The sequence below is a fragment of the Gasterosteus aculeatus genome, chromosome 12 (genome assembly GCF_964276395.1).
Source record: "Gasterosteus aculeatus chromosome 12, fGasAcu3.hap1.1, whole genome shotgun sequence".
Taxonomy (NCBI): Eukaryota; Metazoa; Chordata; class Actinopteri; order Perciformes; family Gasterosteidae; genus Gasterosteus; species Gasterosteus aculeatus.
The window spans coordinates 9,252,629-9,274,170 of record NC_135700.1 but is presented as its reverse complement, the minus strand read 5'-3'; the positions used below and the strand labels follow the sequence as shown (position 1 = coordinate 9,274,170).

The window sequence follows — 21,542 nt, the reverse complement described above, 5'->3', positions numbered from 1 at the left end:
CATCATGGACAGTGTACAACTCCTGCAGTCTAATCTGATTTCAATGTTAAAGTGAGTTCTAGTAGAATAAGGGCCGTTTGGGATGATGAGTAACAAGGGATGTTTGCATAATATCCCGCTAATGTATGTGGCGTGCAATTCAAATATCAAAAAGTGACCAATATCTTAGTGTGAAAGTCTACTACACATAACACGACGTTGTCCTTCAGTCTGTATCGCAGCCCGAAATAATACAATAAGTGTCCCAACTCTTCATACACGGGATTTTGAAGCACTCGTGCTATTTTCACTTTTGATAGAAATTAGGAACACAGGGTTTAAATATCTCGAGATAGCTTTTGTGTGATAAGGAAGTATAACTTGAACAAACGCATGAAGAAGTAATAGTGGTTTGGCATTTTCTCTTGATTCTAAGACAGAAAAACGACCCGTGTGTGTTTGAAGGAGCGTGGTGGAGGGAGAATGTAGCAGGGCCCCGATAAGTCTGCCTGCAGCATTATAGAAGCCTTTGCGTTCCTCCTTGGGTTCAGCACACCCTCGTGAATTGATGATGGTGTCAGCTGACTGCCCACAGCGCACTTCGCAGCCTGCGCAGTTCAGGGGGAGCGCGTGCGTGTATGAACACGTGCGTGTGACAGTCGTATATAGGAAGATGTAGGGCGAAGCGGATATTTTGCATGCGATGTATTTAAATAGTGTTGTGTTCAAGTGCGCATTCCTGTATTTCCCAGTCAGCAAATCAACTTCTCCACCGACTAATAGTTCAGTTTGGTGTTTTGGTTCAAGGAGAATTGAAATATTCCTTCCAAGTCATCTTATTTTTCTCTTTAGTTGCGCGGGACAGAATCTGTGTTCACATTTACATTTAGTTGATGGACCATTAAACTATTCGTTTATTCGATCTGCTTCGAACCGCGCTCAAGTAAAAAAAAAAAAAGGAGCGAGTGGCCTCACGTGACGTCACGTGATTGCGTTGCTAAACTCCGCCAGGTCACATGACCAGTCGTCAGTTTAGTCAGTCGCTCGTAGCTGTGACCGACATCCTACCGCATCTATCCGCCGTTTCTCTTAGCGGGACGTGCTTTAGGAGTATCCACCAAACGACTCCAGCCTGCAACGTGAACATCAACAGGAAGAAGAACAGCGGTGACGCCACAACACTTTTAGCTAACGATCCGTATTGGCAAGTGCCGCCCGACGCGAGACCACCTCCTCGGGCTTTAATCCCTCTACTACGGGGGCCGAAGCGGAAAAAAAGAGGAAACATTTCCCCGAAAAGGATGAAACTCTCTCACGCTTTTGTGGCGCTCGTCATCGCCTTGTTTGCAGATTCTGGTGAGTATTTTTGCGGAAGTTACTTAAAGCTTCCTCGCCACGCGCCCCGAACGTTGGTCCGTTCAATTGTTCGCGAAAAAAAGCCGTCAAGACTCAAGAAAATAGTTGGCAGGTTGTATATATATATATATATATGTATATATAAAAGACTGCACATACTCGTTAGCCAGTTATAGCGGTCTGTGTCGTCACGGCTATAACGTAACGTAGTCCAGTGTGTCACGTGACTGTACGGCAGGACGCGAATGCCACCGGCAGAACCCGCGCGGGGCTGCCTGGTGTAGGCCGATAACCAGTGGCGACGTCTCGCTCCCAAGTTGGACCAAAGGGCGGACGGGTACTGGCGGTTTCACAACCGCAAAACGGAGGTCATCTGTCCTCGGTTAGTTGGGTCAAAGCGGACCGGAGTCAGTTGACTTTGTTCCCGTTTGCTCGCGCTGCGGCGCTTTGGCCTCTTTGTTGTATGTATGAGAGCTTCACGTGACCACAAAGGCCTATAGTTCACTTATCGGGCAGTAAACAAACACACAGACACACACACATCGGACAGAAAACAATACAGGGCAATTTTAAAAAATATATTAAAAAAAAAAACGTTCCAATACTCTTAATTTAAAACATTGGATTACGATAGATAACTTGGTGCATAGGTTTGACTTTCCACAGACCCCGGTGACTTAAAGAGGTTAAAGGTCAATTGCCTGCACCAGCATTTCTTACACGTGTCAAGAGTCGGAATACCTTTCTGTTTTGCTATCTTCTCCAAGCTGAGCGTCTAACGCCGCTATCTGTAGCTCAAGACTTTGCACACACGGGCGCTTTTACCTCCGGGTTCAGATTGCCGTGTTGTGTAAACCCTCTGCTGAGTGTTTACAGGGGGAACAGAAAGGTGACACCGGGGTCAAGTTTCAGCAAGTCTGCAGAGAAGCGACTGTGGGATTGACCGAGTGACACAGAAGCACGCTACTCTATCCAACACATTCTACTACACTCGGTCAGCTATGAAACCGGCTATCATTTTGAAAATGAAATGTCTTTTGATCTCACAAATCTTTTTTTATTCAAATATTTAGAGTAGCTTAGAAACCTGCTAGTGGTCGTGGCCTGTTGATTGACTCTTGGGATCGATTGACAGGTGGGATCCATCCAGTATGACTCCTACTGATTGCCTTTACAGGAGACACTTTTTACAAATAGTTCTATGAAGCTCAAAAATTCATAGCCCACTGTGTTTGCTACTGTTTGCTGACCTCTAGTGGTTGCTTCTGTGAACAACTTAATTCTGTATTTGTTGTTGTTGCTGCTGTTGTCTTCTGCATACTTTACCATCCGGGAAGTCAAAAATATACCATAAGACATAGAGGATGTAAGCAAGTGTGCATTCTAATATCATTACAATTAAGCTAGTTTAACTGGGCATCAGGTCACACTAAGGGTCAATGTCCATTCTTCATATTTGTGGCATGTTTTATAGTATTATGAGATATGACACATGTAACACCTGTAACACACACATGTAATGACCAGTGTCATTACCTCACTTGTTTTTCAAATATTGGAAAATAAAAGAGAGACCTGGATTAATTTTTTATTTTGCAGTAGATTTTCGTTCGAGTAAGTCTATCAAGATATTTCTCATTAATGGAAATGCTTTCCCATATGATTTCACTGCAGCGCCTCCCTGCTCGTTGTGTCCTCCTCTACAGGTTGCATTCAGGCGGCTTCTCTTGAGGTGAAAGAGGGAAACTCCCCCTGCATTAAGGCGGAGCTCTCGGCAACGTTCTCTATCACATACAACACCTCAATCAGCACGGTATGTAAACCGACGGCGACCCCTCAGCAGCTGTATGGATCGCCTCTCCGTGAATACCAGTCTCACCGCTCGTCTCTCTCCAGAGAACAGTGCATGTCTCTCTGCCCGACTCCGCCACGGTGGACGAGCGCAGCAGCTCGTGCAGAGAGGCCGACGGCTCCTCGTGGATGGTGGCGCTGTTCGGATCGGGCCACACGCTGGGCCTGCGGTTTACCACCAATGGAAGCCTGTACAGCGTTGCTAACCTGACGCTGCAGTACAACCTCAGCGACACCTCCATCTTCCGGGACGCCAGCGAAACGGGTGAGAACGAACGCCGCAGCAGCCAGAGGGCTCCAATGGATGTGATGCTCGTAGAGACAATAACTTTCTCAGAAAATCCCGCATTACGAAATGGAACAGATATGTTGGGTCAGCACCCACAACCCACATGCCGGCTTTTGCGTGACGGGCAACAAATAAAGGGTTATATTGTTGAATTAGCAGTCGGGTTCAGAAGGGCAATAGATTGTACTTGTATAATCTTCCATCCACTCAAAGCCACAAAGGAAGAAACCCTTAGTGCAGAGAGGTGCAAAGAATGAGGGTCAGAGGAGTAATGGCTGTGGCAGGTAGCGCTGGCATGGCAATATAAAAGGAGGCGTGTTGCCTCCCAGAAGGCGCTTTGTTCCCCCAAAGTAAGGAAATGTTACTACTAACTAAAAACAAAATTCACCGGCAACACATTCGGACGTATTGGTCTTTTTTTCTTCTTCTCATCCTCAGGTGTGATCACTGTGGCGTCGCCTTCGGTGGGGATCTGGGCGATGATCAACACCACCTACAGCTGCGTGAGCCCCTCCACTTTTAGAATTGGCGACGAAGCGGTCACTTTCACCAACGTGAGGCTGCAGGCGTTCATGCTGGGAGATGACCTGAGTCCAACAGGTGCCGCTCCGGTTCTGGGCCCGGGGGCTTTTTAATCCGTGTCTTTATCCCCCCCCTCCCGCCTTTGTCACACATTTATCCGTCGCTTCTCTCGTCTCACAGAAAACGTGTGTACGGCAGACATCGCAGATACAACCACCACTGCCAGCACATCGACATCGACGACGACGACGCCGCCGCCGCCGACAACAACAACAACAACAACAACAACTGTGGCCCCGGCACCGACCCCGGTACCGACCCCGCCGGGAACACCCGAGCGCGGCACCTACTCTGTGACCAACGGCAACGGCACCGCCTGTCTCCTGGCTCAAATGGGACTGCAGCTCAACGTCTCCTATTTATCCCTATCTCAGAATAAGGTAAATGGGGGGAAAATACGGCCGGTCCCATTCAGAACAAAATCTTTAGATAAACCCACACTGTCTGCTTTGACAGACCGTCCAAGAATTGGTCAACCTGACTCCAAATCTGACACGCTCATCGGGTTCGTGTGAAGCCAGCAGTGCTTCCTTGGTGTTGAGTCAGGGCGAAAGCACCACGCTCAACTTCACCTTCACCCTGGTGAGGTCCTCCTCTCGTCTTTTTTGTAAATTTGGCTACATAATCAATTGGTTTTTGTTTGGGTTTGTGGGTTTATTGAAACTCGTCTCCTCCCGTCCACAGAACACCACGAGCAACAAGTACCACCTGAGCGGGATATCCCTGGTTGCCAATTGGTCAGATTCTACTGGTATGCCACTTGTCGTAAGCGACACTTTTGGACTGGTCTCTGATTCGCTTTATTCAACCATTGCTGATCCGTTTGTCTCCTCAGCTCCCCTCTCAGCCAGTAACAGTAGCCTGGACTACCTGCGCAGCACGCTGGGCCGCTCCTACATGTGCAACGCACAGCAGACGCTGGTTGTCGTGTCAAACTTCTCTGTCAACACGTTCAGACTGCAGGTCCAACCCTTTAATGTCACCACCAACCAGTTTGCCACAGGTGAAAATGCTTTGTTTGACTTTCCCAGCCCAAGTTTTCTTCATCTTTGTCCTTCCTTCACATTGACAGTGGTGAGGAGTCGGTAGAGCTATGGTATCACAGCTTCTTAATTAAATATGAACCTCTCATCACTGTCCTGATAAGTGAGCTTTAAAGGCATGGTTGTTAAAGTCGGGAGGATACGGCTGAATAAGATCCCACATTCTGCAATGTTAACTTGAGTGTCTGTCTACAGCGGAGGAGTGTCAGGTGGATCAAGACCAGATGCTCATCCCCATTATCGTTGGAGCAGCTCTTGCCGGCCTGGTGCTGATCGTCCTCATTGCGTATCTAATAGGCAGGAAGAGGAGCCATGCTGGGTACCAGACCATCTGAATGGACGGACCGGTCGTAGAGACGAGGATGAGCTTGTGGAAGCAGGTGTTGCTTTGTGGCAAGTGCATGTTTTTGCAAACCCCATGTGACCTCTGGATATTTACTATTTTCCCTCAGTTTCTCTGTGAGATGATGATAAGCCAAAGACCTGCTAGCTTAGATGAAGCCCGAGTCTTTAGAGGATGGAGGCAGTTTGGATTTTCTGTAGCAAGTTCACCGCCAACTGTCCATTCTTTTTCCGTTGCGTTCTTGGAATTTTTTGAATTTTCTTGAAGTGCCGTTTTTATCGAATGTAATTATTTATTTTAAAAAGAAATTTGTCAAAATGCAATTCAAGGAGAGTTAAAAGAACTGTAGGACGAAGCTCAGTTCTTATGGTCAAGTGGCGTTTTATTCCTACGCCTACACATGTTTACTAGCATCATTTCTTTTTTTTTTTAAACTTCACCAGCTATAGAAATTTCTCAGAGAGCCCGTGTGTCCGATTCCTGCGCAGTGGATACCCACCGAGCTAATCAAACGCAGACTGGTTGTTGTGAGGGTGAGAGGTGGCGAGCTGTTTGACGGTGTTCCAGCTGTGCAACTGCATTACTAAAATGTATTCAGTAAACTGGTGCATGGATTATTTTTTTTAATCTTGCTTTTTCCAAATCTTAAAAGAAATGTTTATTGATAGTGATTTGATCTCATTTTCTATCATGCATCTTTCTGAAAGTTAATAAAAATCTTAATGAATTGGGTTGGGTTTTTTTGCGGGGGTTTCACTGTGTTGATCTAACTTCTGGTTGAAAATAAACTCCTTTCTCATAACAACACATCTTGGCCAAGCTGACCAAACTGGACACAACTTATTTGTTATGTTATACAGCATTCATTTTATCGTAGTGCACTTGATTTCATGACAGCGGATTGGATCTAAAGCAGTTGATACAAAAATCAGCACAGAATGAGATTATAGCGAGTCTTCACTAACCGTTCAGTACGAAAGACAGTGGGCCTCTTGCTTGTCCTTCGACCGGGCAACGTGTTATTCATCTGACCGGACCGCTTCTCTACAGTGTCTCTGACTTTCAGCAGTAAAGTGCAAAACATCACAAAAGAGGAATAAACTACTTCAAATGGAATGGTCCGATCACATACCGAAGAATAAGCTCACTTCAGCATACTCAGTATGAAATAGTCAATTTAGTCGGTAAAAAAGAAGGTGCAAACGAGCGGCCCGGATGTGATCCCAGTGGAATGCGTTCTCAACTTGAGCAACAGTTGGTCCAGTTTGGTTCAGGATTCTTCTGCAAGGCAGCGAGATCGACACGTCCCACGCAGCTTAGTCAAGGTTGCCAGGGAGAGACTTCCTGGTTCAATGAAGATTTTCTAGGAAAAAGCAGGATTATAGGATTAAAGACTGTTAATAAGGGACGTGCGTTTTATTCTAATTGGTCCGTGCTTCAGTGACTGACACTCATTACCAGCAGTGATGGGACGCCTCCCTTTTCCTTTACCTTCATAAAAGCGTGGCAGTCTTCGACAGATGGTCCCTGGGTGATATGCTTGAAGTTCTCGCAGACGTCCGGCAGCGAGCGGGCCTTTTCAATCAGAGCCTGGTTGTGGTGGATCAGTGTCAGAGCTACACGGAACAGGATTTTAGAGCCCTCGTAGAACAAGCAATCCCAAATCCGCAGCACCGTCTGCAGAGAGACAGGAACATCGGAATAAATCCAATCAGTGAGCACATGCAAGGGGCCGCACGGCATGTTCCACAAGCGCTAAAGACATTAGTGGGAAGGCTGATCAGTGTACCCAGAAGAAAAAAAAAAAAACGATCCTAAAAGCAAAATAAAGATTTGAATATGAAAATATAAAATCTGCGACCAAAAAAAACAGCAAATATCAAAAATATACATAAGAAAAAACTATATTCAACCCCAAAATACTTTTATTTTTCAATGTTCAATGAAACAAACTTTCAGGTTCACGTTTGTTTGTCAAATGATCAAACCTTTCGGCCTTGATTTGGCTCCGTAGACTTCCATCACTTCTGCTTGCCAAACTTTTAAGCAGTTCAAGTGTATTTATAGTACAACATTTACCGCTGAGATGTTGTAAAATTTATTCATCTCTGAGAAGAATAGTAATTGGCACCTGACGTCTGGAGTGTTATCCGTCCAATCCGAAGACAAGGATTTTAACTAATTAAAGCTAGTGATACAATAGTGACTGAGTGTGCTCTCTAACTATAACAATAAGAAATAAAAAAAAACATTGTAAAACTAGCAAGCGAGCAGGTGAAAGCTCTGAAAGCAGCGTTAGAAGTCGCCTAAAGCTTAAATATGGAGAGCAATTTTGCGCATCAGAACCAAAACATCAATAAACCAGTAGTTGAATGAACACACACCACCAGCTAGCGATAACGAACTGATAAAAACCCACACAAATACTCCTTCCGTGACCATGGAGTAGTAACTGTTTACATTACATGTTAAAGACAGATGGAAAAAGTAAGCAGAGACAATGTGTACCCATCATATAAAGGTTCATTTGTGACCCTGAATGGAGGAACGCTTAAGCCCTTCTGGCGAAGCTTGTGTGTATTTGGAGAGCAAACATAATCATCCCCGCCCGTCCCGGGAAGGACTGTTTATGTGCTAGATCAACCCTTCCGCGGTGGAAGAGAAGGTGTTCTGGATTCCACTAAAGCAGCTCCCTTGAATGCAGCACAGCAACGTTTTGAACCCTGTTTATGATTCTAGTAATTAGAAGCATCAACATCCGGACCTCCGTCCAGGGCTCACTCACCTCGACTGGCAGGACGTCTATGAAGAGACAGATGAACCATCGGGAGACCACCAGGGTCCACATCACGCTGTTGTCCGTCATGGTCCGCCACACTCCGGGGATTTTAACTCTCACCAGTTCGCCCAACACCTCCTGGTCCGTCTTCAGGCCCAGCATGGCTGGAGTGTAGTAGTCTGGAACCACACACACACACAAACACACACGTCACAGAAAGGTGAAGACCTCTAACAGTATTATTATCCGCCCACAGCTCAGGGAGAAACACGACACAGGGTAACAGACTCACCTGGTAAGATTCTACCGAGCAGCGCGTCCATCAGCCAGAAGGACTTCTCTTCATCCTTTGTGATGATGAGCAGATACCCAGCAATGAAGTTCATCCCCTGAACACAAAAAGACTTTAGTCACACACACACACACCATGAATCATGCAATCCAGCCGGAGCAGGTTTTATTGGAGCTCTTTGATAAAGCATCCCGGGCTGTGCGTGTGCAGTGGACAGGAAACAAACCGAAACCCGATTACACATTGAATGGTTCTGGTTATACTTTAGAAGTTGTAACCATCAACACGGCCTTTTGAATTGCAAAACAGACTACGCATGCTTTGCTAGAGGACATTTGTCTTTCAAATGGGAATGATTAACAAAGGCCATACTGACAAAACAACCTTTCTTTAGAGACATCTGCGACACATAAAAGACTCAGCGGGGCGGTACGGAGTCCACCCAAAGTAAATATACATTGTCTTCTGCACTTATTACATATTAAAGTGAGTATTTATATCAGTTTTGCATGTTTTTTAAACTATAATCCACACTGCTTTTGGACCTAATCCTTCATTGCAAATTTAAACCAAACACCCCTTGAAATCTTTGCCTCATGTGTGAAAATGAATCCCATGAAAACGTAAGAATGGGATAATGGGAAACATATTTTGGGCTGGAACAAGGCCGACGTATTACCTGACAGTATCCCACAGCTGGGTCGTGGTGGCCATAAGCCAGCAGCACATTGTACAGAGCTTTCTGCAGACAAGGGTTGGATGTCTTGTGAAACTGGACGTTGTCTGGAAACGTTCGGTTCAAGTCTGAAAGATAAAGCACACAAAATAACACAGTGAGTGCCGTGTGTTTATGGTTGTGTGACAGCAAGTTGGTTTAAAAGAAGAAGCGAGACAGTCTGCATCAGCCTGGGGTTCAAATTGTGTCTGCATGCAAACTACAACAGCTGAATAAGCTTTATCCATCTATTAGGAGCTTTGTCTTTATACAAAAAGGTAGAAAAAACATCTTAATGTATGTGGTTCTCTATTCCGACACGCGGCAGCTCAAATACAGCTGTAACCGTCTCACCCGTGTAAAAAGGAAGGGCCACAGGAGTTGAGCTAAATGTTCTTGCCGCAGCACTAACTCGTCCCGTCAATACATCACAAGGCAACTTAGAATTGTACAGAGTATAACAAAAGACACATTTCTGGACATACTTTACCCCGTAAAGCACTCAGGATCACGTTAAAGTATGGTTTAATGTTGCAATCTAAGACGCAGAGGATAAAATGATTGTGGCCCTGATAACTTTCCGGAGTCCTTGGCCACTAAAGCTGTTGGCAACCAGGGTGCCAGATGTGGCCGGCTGTTGACTGGGGTCTGGCACCGTTTGGCCGTAGTCAGCACAAATCAGCACCTGTTCAGTCGAATCGGCACACTGACTGCATCAGCCTCAGAGGCAGCGACGGGGAAGGAATCCTCTGACTGGCTGTTCAAACACAATGTTACTTCAATAATTTAGGCCCTATTGATGTCAATGTCAGACCAAAATATAAACCTCTCAGGCCATAAGCAGGCTTTTTATTCAAATTGACAGGAGTGGATATGACGGGGCAGCTGGTTTTGTATGTTTATGGTGAGCGTACACCTGGCCGACTACTCATCATATTTGAATAATTTGTGTTACAGAAATTAGACATCTTTTACGTCGTTCATTCTGTACACATGCCATCCATTGTAGTCGGTCCTTTCCGGGAGAGGGATCCCTGCTATGCAGTCCTCCTAAAGGTTTCTTCCCTTTTTTCCCCCAATCAAAAGCATTTTTCATTTTTTGGAGAATTTTTCCAGTGCCAATGTGAAGATGATGCACGTGCACAGACTGGAAAAGCTCTGGGGCAAATTTTTAATGTGCGATTTTGGACTAAACAAAATGAAATAAATTGATCTTTTGGTTGGAAACATATATATTTCTTAATCGAGGGTCTCTCCCAGAAGAAGTGCTTGTCAGGGCTTATAAAAGGGAGGTCTGAGTGAACAATTGGACCAATGATAAACAGTCCAGGGTCCCACCTGTGTTGATGGTCTCCGCCAGTTTGGGGTCGTGCTGGGCTCTGAGCAGGGACTGGTAGCGGCCCGGGTTCTTCTCCAGCTGGTCCTGAGCCCCGCTGGTTGCCATCCAGATCAGAGCCCGGTGCTCATTGGGAATCCCCTTCCGGACGTAGCGCTTTACTGTAAAGGAGAGGAGGAACAGACCAGTGTGGCTCAGCTCACTCCGCTCACATAGTGGCACGTGTTGCGTTCTCACACTCACGTTTTACATTCCTCGGCACCTTGCTTTTCCCCTTCAGCAGCTTGGACCACTTGATGGATCGTCGGGTGAGCACCACCAGATACTCCGACATGAGCTCCTCATATAACTCATAGTCGAAGTCGTTTGGCCGCTGAAAGCCGTACGGATCCGTGCTGAGCAGGAGAGCGGAGGGAGAAACGGTCAGCACCATTATTCAAACAAGCAGCCACATGACTGCACCGGCAAACTCAAACAAGTTCATTCAATCACACAGTCAGAGGGCACTGGGTTACAGATGCAGCTGCACTATGAGGTCAATTCATGTATTTGAGGCAAGACTGAAGACGACTCTGGATGAGCTCTGAACATAAAGGATTTGGCGTTACTATATGAAACCCTATAGGTGGTATAATGTACTTTTATATAGATATATATAAACACATTAGCTACATGTACAATCTGGTTGTGGATGAATAAAGTTGCGTGTCATTGGCTCAAGCTAATTGGTTGGGTAAGGCGATAATCTTCCTGCAGCTTAACCCCTTCCCAAGAGCAAAGTTATCCCTAGAGAAGAAAATAACACACGGCGCGGCACGGTGAGGGGAATCTAAACATGTTCAAGCACACTAGCACTGGATGCTCATACGGGATGTACTACAAACTGTGCAGGTCTCTGCAAATACTGGGTGAAATTATAGGTTTCAGAATGCAAATGTTACTCAGTGGAGAACAGCTGTTTTGGTGAAAACAAAGGAGAGGCCACAGAGTGAGTGAGTGTGTGTGTGTGGCACTTGACTTCAGGTGTTGGTTTGGGTTATCTGTCGATCTGAACTGCGCTACAGCTCCCCTTCTCTTCAACAACAACAAAACATTGAACATTTACTGCAGAGACAAAGTGTGAATTTCATGTGGAACATGAACAAAAGAAGCCCATAAGGCTTCAGCCCACATTTAGCCCACACGTAAATAGAGTTCATGAACTGTACTATTTCAAGAGCAGTTATATGATTATATACCATCATTGATATAAAAAGGAAGTTTACTATTACAAACCACAAACTGCTATAATAACCATAAAGTTGAATCAACACTTCTCTAAAACCCGTTTACCACAGAGTGGGTAATATTCTTATTACCACGCTGTTGGTTGCACCAGGTAAGACTACATTACCAAAACTGATAGCATTTAAAAAAAATATAAATGCAAATGTAATTACTATGTTTTCTTTGAACAATCATGTGATTCAAAAAGGAAAATTCTAAAGCGCCAAAGCAAACAAAACAAAAACACAGCTGCCTGCCAGTTGTGCACAACTCGTACAGAAAGCATATAAATTCGATTAGTCAGCGGAGTCCATTTATTGCAGAGACGTGCTGAGGCTCACAGCGACCTTCCCTGCACACTGAATTACATAAAATACCGTTTTTTAAAGTGGGAGAAAAAGTTTTAAAAGTTTTGTAATAGTTAGTCGTGACTGAACACCGTGAGTTTTAAGAACAACGTAAACGGTTGACTCAAGTAACGTGCGAATTAACTCATTACCTTTAAGTTACGTTTTCCAACGTTGCTTCCAACTTACACAAACTAATTGTTTCAGAAAAAGAACATTCAGTTCGGGTTTTCTTATCGGATTAGTCATTAGCCTCCCGAACTCCGTAACACCGAGTGGTACTCGCGTTAGCGGGCCGACGGAAGCCCGTTAAAAGCGCAGCGTCCGCATTACCTGCCCACTCGGTCCCGGGCTTTGCCCTCCGGTGAGCGGAGCCCGGCGGCCGGCTTGTCCTTCTCCCCCATGGCCTCTTCTGCTCCGCTGATATCCCGGCGATGTGTGCGAGGGTCTCACCATGTACTAATCCACTCGCGGGGGGCTTTTTCTGTCCTCGAAAAGCAAACAAATGCAACGGTTTACAACGTCCGTGTATGTCGAGGTTAAGTTAGCGTCAACTCTTTTTCTCCATGTTGGCGTACGGGGAGGAGGGGGCCCGAGGACAAGTCTCTGGCGCTTTTCAAACCCCCCAAAAAACTAACTCACTTTGTTGCTTTCGCTCGTACCTACGCGAAAGTATCGACCCGCCCGGTGTTCAGGGCGGAGTCTGCTTTGTGCACCTGCTGCTCGCTCCCCAGAGGGCGACCAACCGACCGGCCCCCTGGAGCTCTGGCCGCCTCCTCCCCCAACGACTCGCGGGTACGTGAACGCAACACGTCCGAACTCAAGTCCCTTCAACGGCTCTCGTCCGGATCAAATTACGTCAGCGTCTTCGCGGGTTTGTCGCGTTTGGCCCGGAGACGAACGTCGACGTAACCCGATGCTGCTTTCGAGTGATTCCTGGAACATCCCAACTTCAGAGCTGGGAATGGGATTTGTGGTGCAGTCACGGCGCGTTGGTTTGGAAAATAGTAGCGCGCTGAGAGGTCTGCTTCTGATTAAGGGTTTTAAGTGAAATCAGTTTGGCGTTGCTCAGTTTTTTTCTTTTATATAAACCAGCAACTGGTAACTGATAAACATGACCCCCCCAGAAAGACATTTCAGAGCATTTAGAAAATCATTCATTTGCCATTTCACATACCACGTTTACGCGTACTTGGCAAACAACTTCACAGCCCTTGGCATCTTGCTCATTTAAAAATGTCTAGGCCAGGGTCACCCCCTCTCCATGGTCACCCCATTACCAGAAACGGTGGTAGCAGGTCCGATAACACGGGAAGGCAGCAAATACTCATGTAGCCACGCCCTCTCAATGACGTCACACCTATTCACCTGATACTGCTAGCCAGCGTTGCTCCAGTTAAATTAAAAACATGTCTGCTGCTTGGGTAATGGAGATCTCCCGCAGTACATGAAAGTCACTGGGACTGTAAAGATAAGTTGTATGACAGTTTAAATAGATGGATACATTTTACTATGTTTTTTTCCCTATCGAAGGCTTATTATTATATTTTGTTCTTTTGAGTTTTTCATGGGTCCGATGTGTGGGTTTCGGGACAGAGGATGTTGCATGTGTAGGCTACAGACTGTCCGAGGTACATTTGTAATTTTGGGCTATACAAAATAAAATGAATTGAAATTGAATTGAATTAACCAATTAATAAATAAACACGGTCCAGGGTAAATGGAATTCATCAGTTTATCTCTTCCCCCCTTGCACAGCTTTGATGATGACATGATGAATGTTTTACCTATTTTGATGAGATGAGTTAAAGATCATGAAAATGAATATGAATAAATATATGTTTGGCCATATTCCGACATAATGAATGCATTAAGCAGCTTTAAAAGCAGGCAGTCATAGTAATTGGATGTTTATTTAAAAACAGTTTGTTGCTGCTTTTAGTTATAGAGAAAGAAAATGAGAGACATTGTTGTAAATAATACTGCATGCAGTTAAACAGCCTGACACTGAGAATGAAATCATTTGGCTTTGGAACGTCCCGCCATGAGGAGCTGGGAGACGCAGCCGCGGAGAGAGGCGTCTGGACCTGGCCCTGGATAATTGGACGGACAGATTAACAGATTTATTTTGAATAACACCGTCAAAATGTAAAACTGTTTACGGGTAATCTCGTTTTTGTACTTCCAAGTCTGACACTGACTTTTGTAAAACAATTAAACAATAGTCGTCAAGTCTTTGGACGAAAGTGAACTTTTTTATTCTTATATTTATACTCTAGGCATTTAGGAATTACTAAACAAATGTACCAAATGGCTTTTAATATAAGCCTATCAAAATGTTAAATAATCTTTGAATCAACAATGTTGATACAAACATATACAAAATATAAGCATTTGCACAGGTTTTTGCATGAGCCATCGTGGCCCATTATTTATACCATGTATTAGCTTTTTGAACAAAAACACTAGTTCCACTTGTTGCTCCAATGGCTTTTTTGAAGCTGTAACTGTCTATACACTTTTTCTGCTGTTGACGTATGAAGCTACATTGAGAGTAGCCAAGATCTTGATTGGAACTTCTTGTATCCGTTGGAGGAAACCGATGAGGCCGTCAGACACGGATGCATCACTGTGTGTTCGACAGGACCAACCTAGAAAGTAAAGGTGTCGGTAAACCGAATGACTTTGGGTTTAAATGTTTGCTTGACTGAAGGATCCCCGTAGTTGATTGTTTTGTATTTTGGTCTCTGCTTTGCATTGTCTCTCTCACGCTGGATCTCCGGTGATGTCACGGCAGACGTCTCTCCCTCTTCAAATGCAGCCTCACAGGCAGTGACCTCGGGAGGTTTAAAACATTGCAACGCACTTGTGTCTTTTATTTCCATTGTATTTACTTTGTCTCCTGCCTTACCGACCTCCTTGTTTTGTTCATGCGATTGAGCGTGCGTTGCTATCTCTTTTGTCCTTGTCGGGGTTTGCACCTTCATGTTATCAGGAGGACAACTAATAATCCCCCTTGCAGCCGATCCTGCATTGAAAGCCATGATAGAAGCGTCGTATTGTGACGGTGGCACCGCAACCGAAGGAGTCTCAGTTCCAGTGTGCAACGCCGGCCGAGGGGAGGAATCCTCGACGTCTCGTTCAAATTTACACTCGCATGGGATGACGTACTTTGGCGACCTTCTCTGAAGAGAATGTAGTGCAGGAGAGGAATCTACACACGTGGACCACACAGGACTGCAGGTCACGACGGTCGCCACATGACACGTGACGTGGGCTTCTACCTGTGGGACAAGTCTGTGAGGCTCGGGGAGCGACTGCTCGGTGACGCACGTTGAACACAGCAGCTCTAGATGTGCATGTTTGAGATTGTGTCTCATGCTAGTTTCTTCTCCTCTGGTGTGAATTTCACCACGTTCGTCCGCCCTCCGACCAATAACATCGCTATCACGAGGTTGATCTTTCCTGAGGTTTAATGAGCAGTGAGTGTCAGAATGTTGATCCGAGGCCGACTGGCTGCGGTTTTGTCTCATTTGCGCTGCTTTTAAACATTTCTTTTCTTCCAGGTTTGAGTTGATTTTTTCTAAAGCGGCCTCTGCCTGCTGTTGTTTTTGTTCCTGCCCATTTGTAGTTTGATTTCCCATCAGGGATGTACTTTTCAGCTGCTTGCGGTGGTGTCGTCTGTGGGCAGTTTGCGTTGGCGCTTGCTGGAGCTTACTCTCATGACACGGTACTCTCTGTCTCACGCTTCCGGTCACCTTGACTCCTGCAGGCGGCTTTTCAGGTGAACATTTCAAGTCACATCTCGTGCAAACAGTGGCCATGGACTCAAACCTCTCCATCAAGGAGGAAAGCAGGCTCCCTCTTCCAGCAATACTCTGTTTGACGGGCTCTTTCTGCAGCGTGCTCGCTCCCTTTTCCTTTTGCTCCGCCATGGCAAACTTTGCTACAATATCTTTCACTCTGCCCCCCATCTTCAGCCCTTGATCTCTTCTGGAGCGCTCCGTCTTGTGAATGTCACGCTCACGGTCTTGGCAGCGGTTGACTTTCCCGGCCGCTCCTCTGCTGGAGGACAGCGTTCCAACCTCCCTTTGGTGGGTCACGGGCGGTTTGGCTGTGGACCGTATGAATTTGGATTGGAGGAGCTGGAATGTGGTAAGAGGCCTTTGTATTAATCCTCCTTCCTTTTGCTCCCTTCCATAGGTGTCTTTTTGTGGATCTGTCCAATATTTTCTCCCATGGTTCACTTTATGCTTTTCAGGGACCAGAACAACAGTGCAAACCTGCTGAACTCTCTGATCGGGCCAATATGTGTTTCTTTTAATGATAATATCTGATCCTGGATTCTCCGGCGGTCTGTTCCTGGTGGTCCCGGGCCGATCCTGTGTGAGGTAATGCAGAAGACTCTCCAGAATCCCTCGGAGAACGGGGCGGCAGTGGCGGTCTCTAACCAGCTTCCTCAACATACTGGCATCAGGGCAGATGCTGGTTTTCCGACAATCTGGTCTATGGAAAATAGAGGACATGCAGAACTTAAATCCTTGTAGCCATTTGCAGGTAAGCTGATACCTGATTATTAAGTCATCCTTGTCCTGCAGCAAAGTGCAGGAAATAAGATGTTCAGACTTGAGGTGAAGCGCTCCAGCAGTGTGAACTTGTTACAGGTGATTAGTCGAGGGGCATTGCAGAGGAGTGGCACAGCAAGGAGATATCATGTTGGAGAAAAGTTGTCCTTTAGAATAAATGTTGTAGTTAAGATAAAGAGAGAAAGGCACTTCATGCAGGATTCATATTGATAAGTTCTTTTTAATTTTCATATCATATTAATATTCACCATGTTATGATGCTTTGACATTATAGTACTCTAATGCCCGATAAGAGCATCACAGTGCAAATAATAATCCTTCACAGTATGGATACAATGATTACAATTGTGCATACAAGTTAAAATCATTCTAAGATCCCACTAGATGAAAAGCCCAAATGTACTTCGATTAAAACTATTGAAACTTACTGCGGTAAGAGACCAAATCGGGTTTGCACAATGTTTTGAGGAATTAAATACATGACACAACATGATGATGTGCTTCTTGTTAATACAGGTTAGCCTTGAACAAGTTAAATGTCAGAAAAGAAAATGATCTAGTAAACTAGTCTACTCTTCCCAGTTAAAATAAAAATTAAAAATGCAGAAGTATTTCCCTTCCAGCCAGCAACAGAACATGGCCTTTAAACACAATTATGGAGATACAGGTAATTGGCTAAAGGTCACACCGTGATAGGTTTCCCTTTTGACACTCTTGCCTCAATCCTATAGCTGATACGTGCTTCAACTTTTCCAATTTATGACACGCTATGTGAATAAAAATGCAAAGACTGCAGGGCAAGAGTGGCGAGGAGAAGGCAGGATGTCACTCAAGACTATTGAAATACTGCCGAGGGACTTGAAGGGAGCTTTGGGCCAAATGAAAGCGGTTTGACGGCTGCGTGCAGTTCCTCTGATAGCCAGTAGGATTCAGGCCAGTGAAGAGCAGCATTACTTGTCCATGCACTTCTCTGCAGACGCTGCTTTGTAAAGCTTTTCTCCCAGCTCCTCCAGACGTTCTCTTTTGTCCAAATCCTGGTACAGTCCTCGGGGAACCTGATCCAGGCCGTTCATGAGGCCAAAGAGGCACCCCGCGATCAGGCCTGTGGCTTCACTTTCACCTAAAAAAACAACAACATTTTCAGTCACAGTGAGCAGGCGTGGAGTGTTTCATCCGCTAATGTCGTGCACTTTCTCACCTCCATGGAACATGGCCCGTTTACACAGCTCGGCCCAGTCGCTCCCGGCTGCCAGAAGGGCATCGTAGGCTATCATCGGGGCGTCGTGGCCTCTGCGCCCCGCTCGGCCCTCTGAGCTCCAGCGCTTGTATATCTGTAGGGACGGAGTGACAGCGCCACACTGCTCCTGTTAGGGGTTTTGTTACAGGAAAACCTGAATGTACGTTCTTGGTAATACATGTATTTATTTTTGGGGTGTGAAAGAGAAGAGGCAGGATCTACTTTGTCCGTCTCCTCAGCATCATAGCGATCAGGGAACAAAGGTTTGTTCTGTCCTTCCTTCTCTATCTCTTTTTCTTCAAGGTAGAACTGCCACTTGGCCTCAAAGTAGAACCAGTTTTCCTGATACTCTGGATACATAAACACAAATACACATTACTGGCGTCACAGAGGTAATGGTCACTTTAATTTAAAATACATAAAAAAGAAGAAACAATGATTTTGATGATGTTTCTGCTTTAAAATAAAAATGATACAAATCGGCAGATACCACATGAACATTTGATTGGTAAGATCTCTAGAAGTAAATTATGACTAACCCCACCAAGATAAGAAATTATCTTGAATTAAGGCTGGGAAACTAACTTTGAGGTATATTTCACTGGTATTAGAAATTGCTATAGTTCATAAGAAGCCTGTAATCCTAAATGTAGTATGTGTTCACTTACAAAGTTTTTCAAGAACCAATGTCTCTAATATCACAGAAATGTAACAGGCTATTGTGTCTTGTATATAGTGTTATGATATATTTTGACTAGTTGTTAGACAGATATACTGTACGTGGTAATATTTTGCAGTGCATCTGATGGTCCTTTGCTCTCGGACAGACAAAGAAAACCCAGTAAACTGTTAAGACAAACCCTTGCTGTGTACTTCCAGAGAGGCTTAAGATGAGCAAACTGTAACATGACAGAGACACAGTCTAACCCGACATGTGCCGTATCGTCTTCCTGCAATACTCCTGAGCCCGAGGGATGACCTTCATGAGCTCGCGGCCCCACATCACAACAGCTTTCCCCTGGATCGCATAGGATGCAAACAGCGCCGTCGTCATGGAGCCCAGAAATCCTGAAGCCAAGAGTGACATTGCTGGTCACGTTTGTCGAATGACACGTCAAACGCACACATTGAGCAATAAGGTTGTTATTGCATGTAGAATTACACTAGAGATGCTTAACAGTTTATCAGTGGGATAATAATCAGCCTGCAGTTTGATAACATTTGTGTGGGTTAACCATAGTCACCTGTGGGGTGGTTGTGGGTCATTCTGCCGATCTCAATGCTGACCTCCACCAGGTTGTCTATTCGCTCCGGTTGCCAGTATCTCATACCCACACACATGGCCTTGGCAGCCGCCCCAAAGCCAGACCCTGCACACAGACACATGTGCACACATTTTCATGAACTCAAATGTTAGGGGGAACTGTATGAATATAAATACATAGATATGCAGTATATACAACATCTCCAATGACCTTTTTCATTGAAGGGTGTGTGCCAGGCGAGGAGGAAGTTGTGGGGTTTGAGGTGAACACAGTTCTCCACTGTGGCAGGATCAGGAGCTCTGCCCTGGAGAGACACAATGGCTTCAACGTAGACGCGCACCAGCTCCCGGTACAGATCCTCCAGACACCAGTAATCTGGAAACACACACATAGACTGAGAGTCTTTCACAACCTGCATGCAAAGAGAGATGAGTGGTGCTGCGGTGGACTAAATTTAGCCTTAGTGGGCGACGCCGGCGATTAGGACCAGCATGCCAGCGAGTGGCGTCACTTCCACACACCATGAGGTGAACTGGGATCCATGAGCAGACCCCACAGCCTACTTGCAAGAATTTAGTTTGTGAGAGCCTATGTGGACAAACAATCGTCATCTCTAAATTTAGTGATCAAGGATTTCGATGAAAGATGGGTACTCTCACACGCTTAACTGCACAGTGGTTCAGGTTTGGTCACAAAGCAGCTGAGGGAGTATTGATGGCACATTCTTCAATCAATGTGTGTAAAGAGGAAGTTGCAAATTCTTGTCTTCTTGTCTCTGGTTTAATTGAAGTTCTTTGTTCTCTGCACGCGGTAAGAATGTGTTAACAGTTTCTTTTCCTCACTGTCATTCTGTATGCTTGACTAGAAAATTGGCAAAGCAAACACCGACATTCACCACATTCATTCCACTCCACGACTTGTATGTGTGAGTATGTGTACAGGCATGCTGGACGGCTGCTAAATAGGGCTCCCTAATCTCAATGGATGTCACCACCGTTTCAGTGCTGCTGCCTTTGGCTTTGAACCGCATCTGCAGCCAAACATGATACCGGCAGATTATGGAGGAGTCCGACCTGCTATTGTTCAGCAAAGCAGAGCCGGGGCTCAGCTTTTCATAAGTAGTCTATTTTCGACTTTTCTGTCCTAGCAACTCCTGGCCACCATAAAGGGGCTCGGTGGGACATTTCAGTGATAGTTATAGGCTTTTATGGACATTTTGTCTTTGATGAACATTTGGCAATAACTGATAATGATAGATCAGCGGGTTATCATTCAAAGACCGGCGTATCAGTTAGTGATTAGCAGTTTCCTTTGACTTCATAGCAGCAGCTATTCTGGTCTTCTTACACGTCGACTGGTCCGTTGTGTCTATATTGTGTTAAAAACAATAAAGAGTTAAATGTTTCGATTTTGCATGAACTTAGGCAGAAGAAACACTACAACGAGTGTGTCTCCCTCTTTGACAATCACCAACACTTAAACGTACCTGTTACCAGTGCTTCCGCTGTGGTGATGTGCATCAGCACTGCATCACTCAGGGGCCAGTTATCAGGGTCCAGTTTCTGCGCCCCGAGTCCCCCCAGAGAGGCCAGTTCGTCTTGGATCTTCTTGCCCGAGATGCAGCCTTCCCAACGGCCCTTTCGGGAGCCCAAGGCATCCCCAACGCCACCCAGCACCATGGCTGCCTTGAATTTCTCCATAACACTGCGCTCCGCTCAGGTTGGCTCACCCGGCTGAAAAAAAAAAATTTGGCTTCTGGCACACTCACTGCTTTCAGCTTCACGTTGTGGCCTCAACACACTCGAAAAATACTCAAATAGCTTTATCAGCTCTCACAATTTGACTCGTTCCAGTTGACGTGGAGCTGGTGAGAACCTCGGTCTTCACTACATCACAAGCTCTACCGCCCTCAAAGCTCTCGTCTAGGTTCCCATCAGTTGTCTGCTCGCATACACAGACTACCAGAGGGCGGGCTAACGCACACGCACGCACGCACGCACGCAAGCATCAGGTTGTCAGCCACAGCTTCTTTGTGTCTGGTAGCAAGGCGCTTTGCTGCGATCAGGTGTCTCCTAAAAAGGCAATCCCCATGGTCCCAAAGCTGGATGGCCGGGTGTGCAGTGGTAATGGGAAGAGATGCCAATGTGTCCTGCTGGGCTGCAGCGCAAAGCCCATCAGCTGGTGCTGGACCTCCATCCCAACAGACACCCATGGGAGGAGGGTAAGAATCGAGCATCACCCCCACTGCTTGAGGCTGCCTCCTTTATTGAAGCTCA

The 21,542-nt window shown here is 45.6% G+C and overlaps 3 protein-coding genes across 12 annotated transcripts; 1 reads left to right on the top strand and 2 right to left on the bottom strand.

Annotated features, from left to right (window-relative positions):
• Positions 1-11: 11 nt before the first annotated feature.
• On the top strand, positions 12-6,171 carry lamp1a (lysosomal associated membrane protein 1a). Its single transcript, XM_040163569.2, has 9 exons — positions 12-1,335; positions 3,042-3,148; positions 3,232-3,451; positions 3,914-4,075; positions 4,178-4,437; positions 4,514-4,639; positions 4,742-4,808; positions 4,893-5,060; positions 5,296-6,171. Exons 1-9 carry the CDS (start codon positions 996-998, stop codon positions 5,433-5,435), a joined length of 1,590 nt encoding a protein of 529 aa, XP_040019503.2. The 5' UTR covers positions 12-995; the 3' UTR covers positions 5,436-6,171.
• A 115-nt stretch (positions 6,172-6,286) lies between these two features.
• grtp1a (growth hormone regulated TBC protein 1a) lies at positions 6,287-13,528 on the bottom strand. 7 transcript variants are annotated; one of them, XM_040163597.2, is made up of 9 exons: positions 13,356-13,528; positions 12,512-12,667; positions 10,809-10,960; positions 10,568-10,726; positions 9,194-9,318; positions 8,515-8,611; positions 8,229-8,401; positions 6,935-7,120; positions 6,287-6,806 (listed from the first exon to the last, which is right to left on the bottom strand). In XM_040163597.2, the coding sequence occupies exons 2-9, from the start codon at positions 12,580-12,582 to the stop codon at positions 6,714-6,716; spliced, it is 1,056 nt and encodes a 351-aa protein (XP_040019531.2). In that variant the 5' UTR covers positions 12,583-12,667; positions 13,356-13,528; the 3' UTR covers positions 6,287-6,713. The 7 variants fall into 7 exon arrangements, with proteins under 7 accessions (XP_040019531.2, XP_077941712.1, XP_040019540.2 ...); XM_078085586.1 differs by having other exon boundaries at positions 12,512-12,662; positions 13,356-13,515; XM_040163606.2 differs by lacking the exon at positions 13,356-13,528 and adding an exon at positions 12,841-13,266.
• A 903-nt stretch (positions 13,529-14,431) lies between these two features.
• On the bottom strand, positions 14,432-21,243 carry adprhl1 (ADP-ribosylhydrolase like 1). 4 transcript variants are annotated; one of them, XM_078085575.1, is made up of 9 exons: positions 21,103-21,243; positions 20,753-20,999; positions 19,477-19,641; positions 19,246-19,371; positions 18,929-19,069; positions 18,224-18,351; positions 17,963-18,128; positions 17,719-17,884; positions 14,432-16,684 (listed from the first exon to the last, which is right to left on the bottom strand). In XM_078085575.1, the coding sequence occupies exons 2-9, from the start codon at positions 20,964-20,966 to the stop codon at positions 14,830-14,832; spliced, it is 2,961 nt and encodes a 986-aa protein (XP_077941701.1). In that variant the 5' UTR covers positions 20,967-20,999; positions 21,103-21,243; the 3' UTR covers positions 14,432-14,829. The 4 variants fall into 4 exon arrangements, with proteins under 4 accessions (XP_077941701.1, XP_077941702.1, XP_040019409.2 ...); XM_078085576.1 differs by having other exon boundaries at positions 17,963-18,122; positions 20,753-21,217; XM_040163475.2 differs by having other exon boundaries at positions 17,963-18,095; positions 20,753-21,217.
• Between the last annotated feature and the right edge of the window lie 299 nt (positions 21,244-21,542).

Excerpts from the sequence above, each read along its gene's own strand:
- lamp1a (XM_040163569.2), top strand. The coding sequence starts at position 996 with ATGACCAGTCGTCAGTTTAGTCAGTCGCTCGTAGCTGTGACCGACATC. Across the intron at positions 3,149-3,231 it reads ACAACACCTCAATCAGCACG|AGAACAGTGCATGTCTCTCT; the intron begins GTATGTAAACCG and ends GTCTCTCTCCAG. Across the intron at positions 4,438-4,513 it reads TATCCCTATCTCAGAATAAG|ACCGTCCAAGAATTGGTCAA; the intron begins GTAAATGGGGGG and ends CTGCTTTGACAG.
- grtp1a (XM_040163597.2), bottom strand. The coding sequence starts at position 12,582 with ATGGGGGAGAAGGACAAGCCGGCCGCCGGGCTCCGCTCACCGGAGGGC. Across the intron at positions 9,319-10,567 it reads GGCGGAGACCATCAACACAG|ACTTGAACCGAACGTTTCCA; the intron begins GTGGGACCCTGG and ends TTTATCTTTCAG. Across the intron at positions 7,121-8,228 it reads TAGACGTCCTGCCAGTCGAG|ACGGTGCTGCGGATTTGGGA; the intron begins GTGAGTGAGCCC and ends GTCTCTCTGCAG.
- adprhl1 (XM_078085575.1), bottom strand. The coding sequence starts at position 20,966 with ATGGAGAAATTCAAGGCAGCCATGGTGCTGGGTGGCGTTGGGGATGCC. Across the intron at positions 19,642-20,752 it reads AGCGGAAGCACTGGTAACAG|ATTACTGGTGTCTGGAGGAT; the intron begins GTACGTTTAAGT and ends GTGTGTTTCCAG. Across the intron at positions 18,129-18,223 it reads ATGCTGAGGAGACGGACAAA|GAGCAGTGTGGCGCTGTCAC; the intron begins GTAGATCCTGCC and ends AACCCCTAACAG.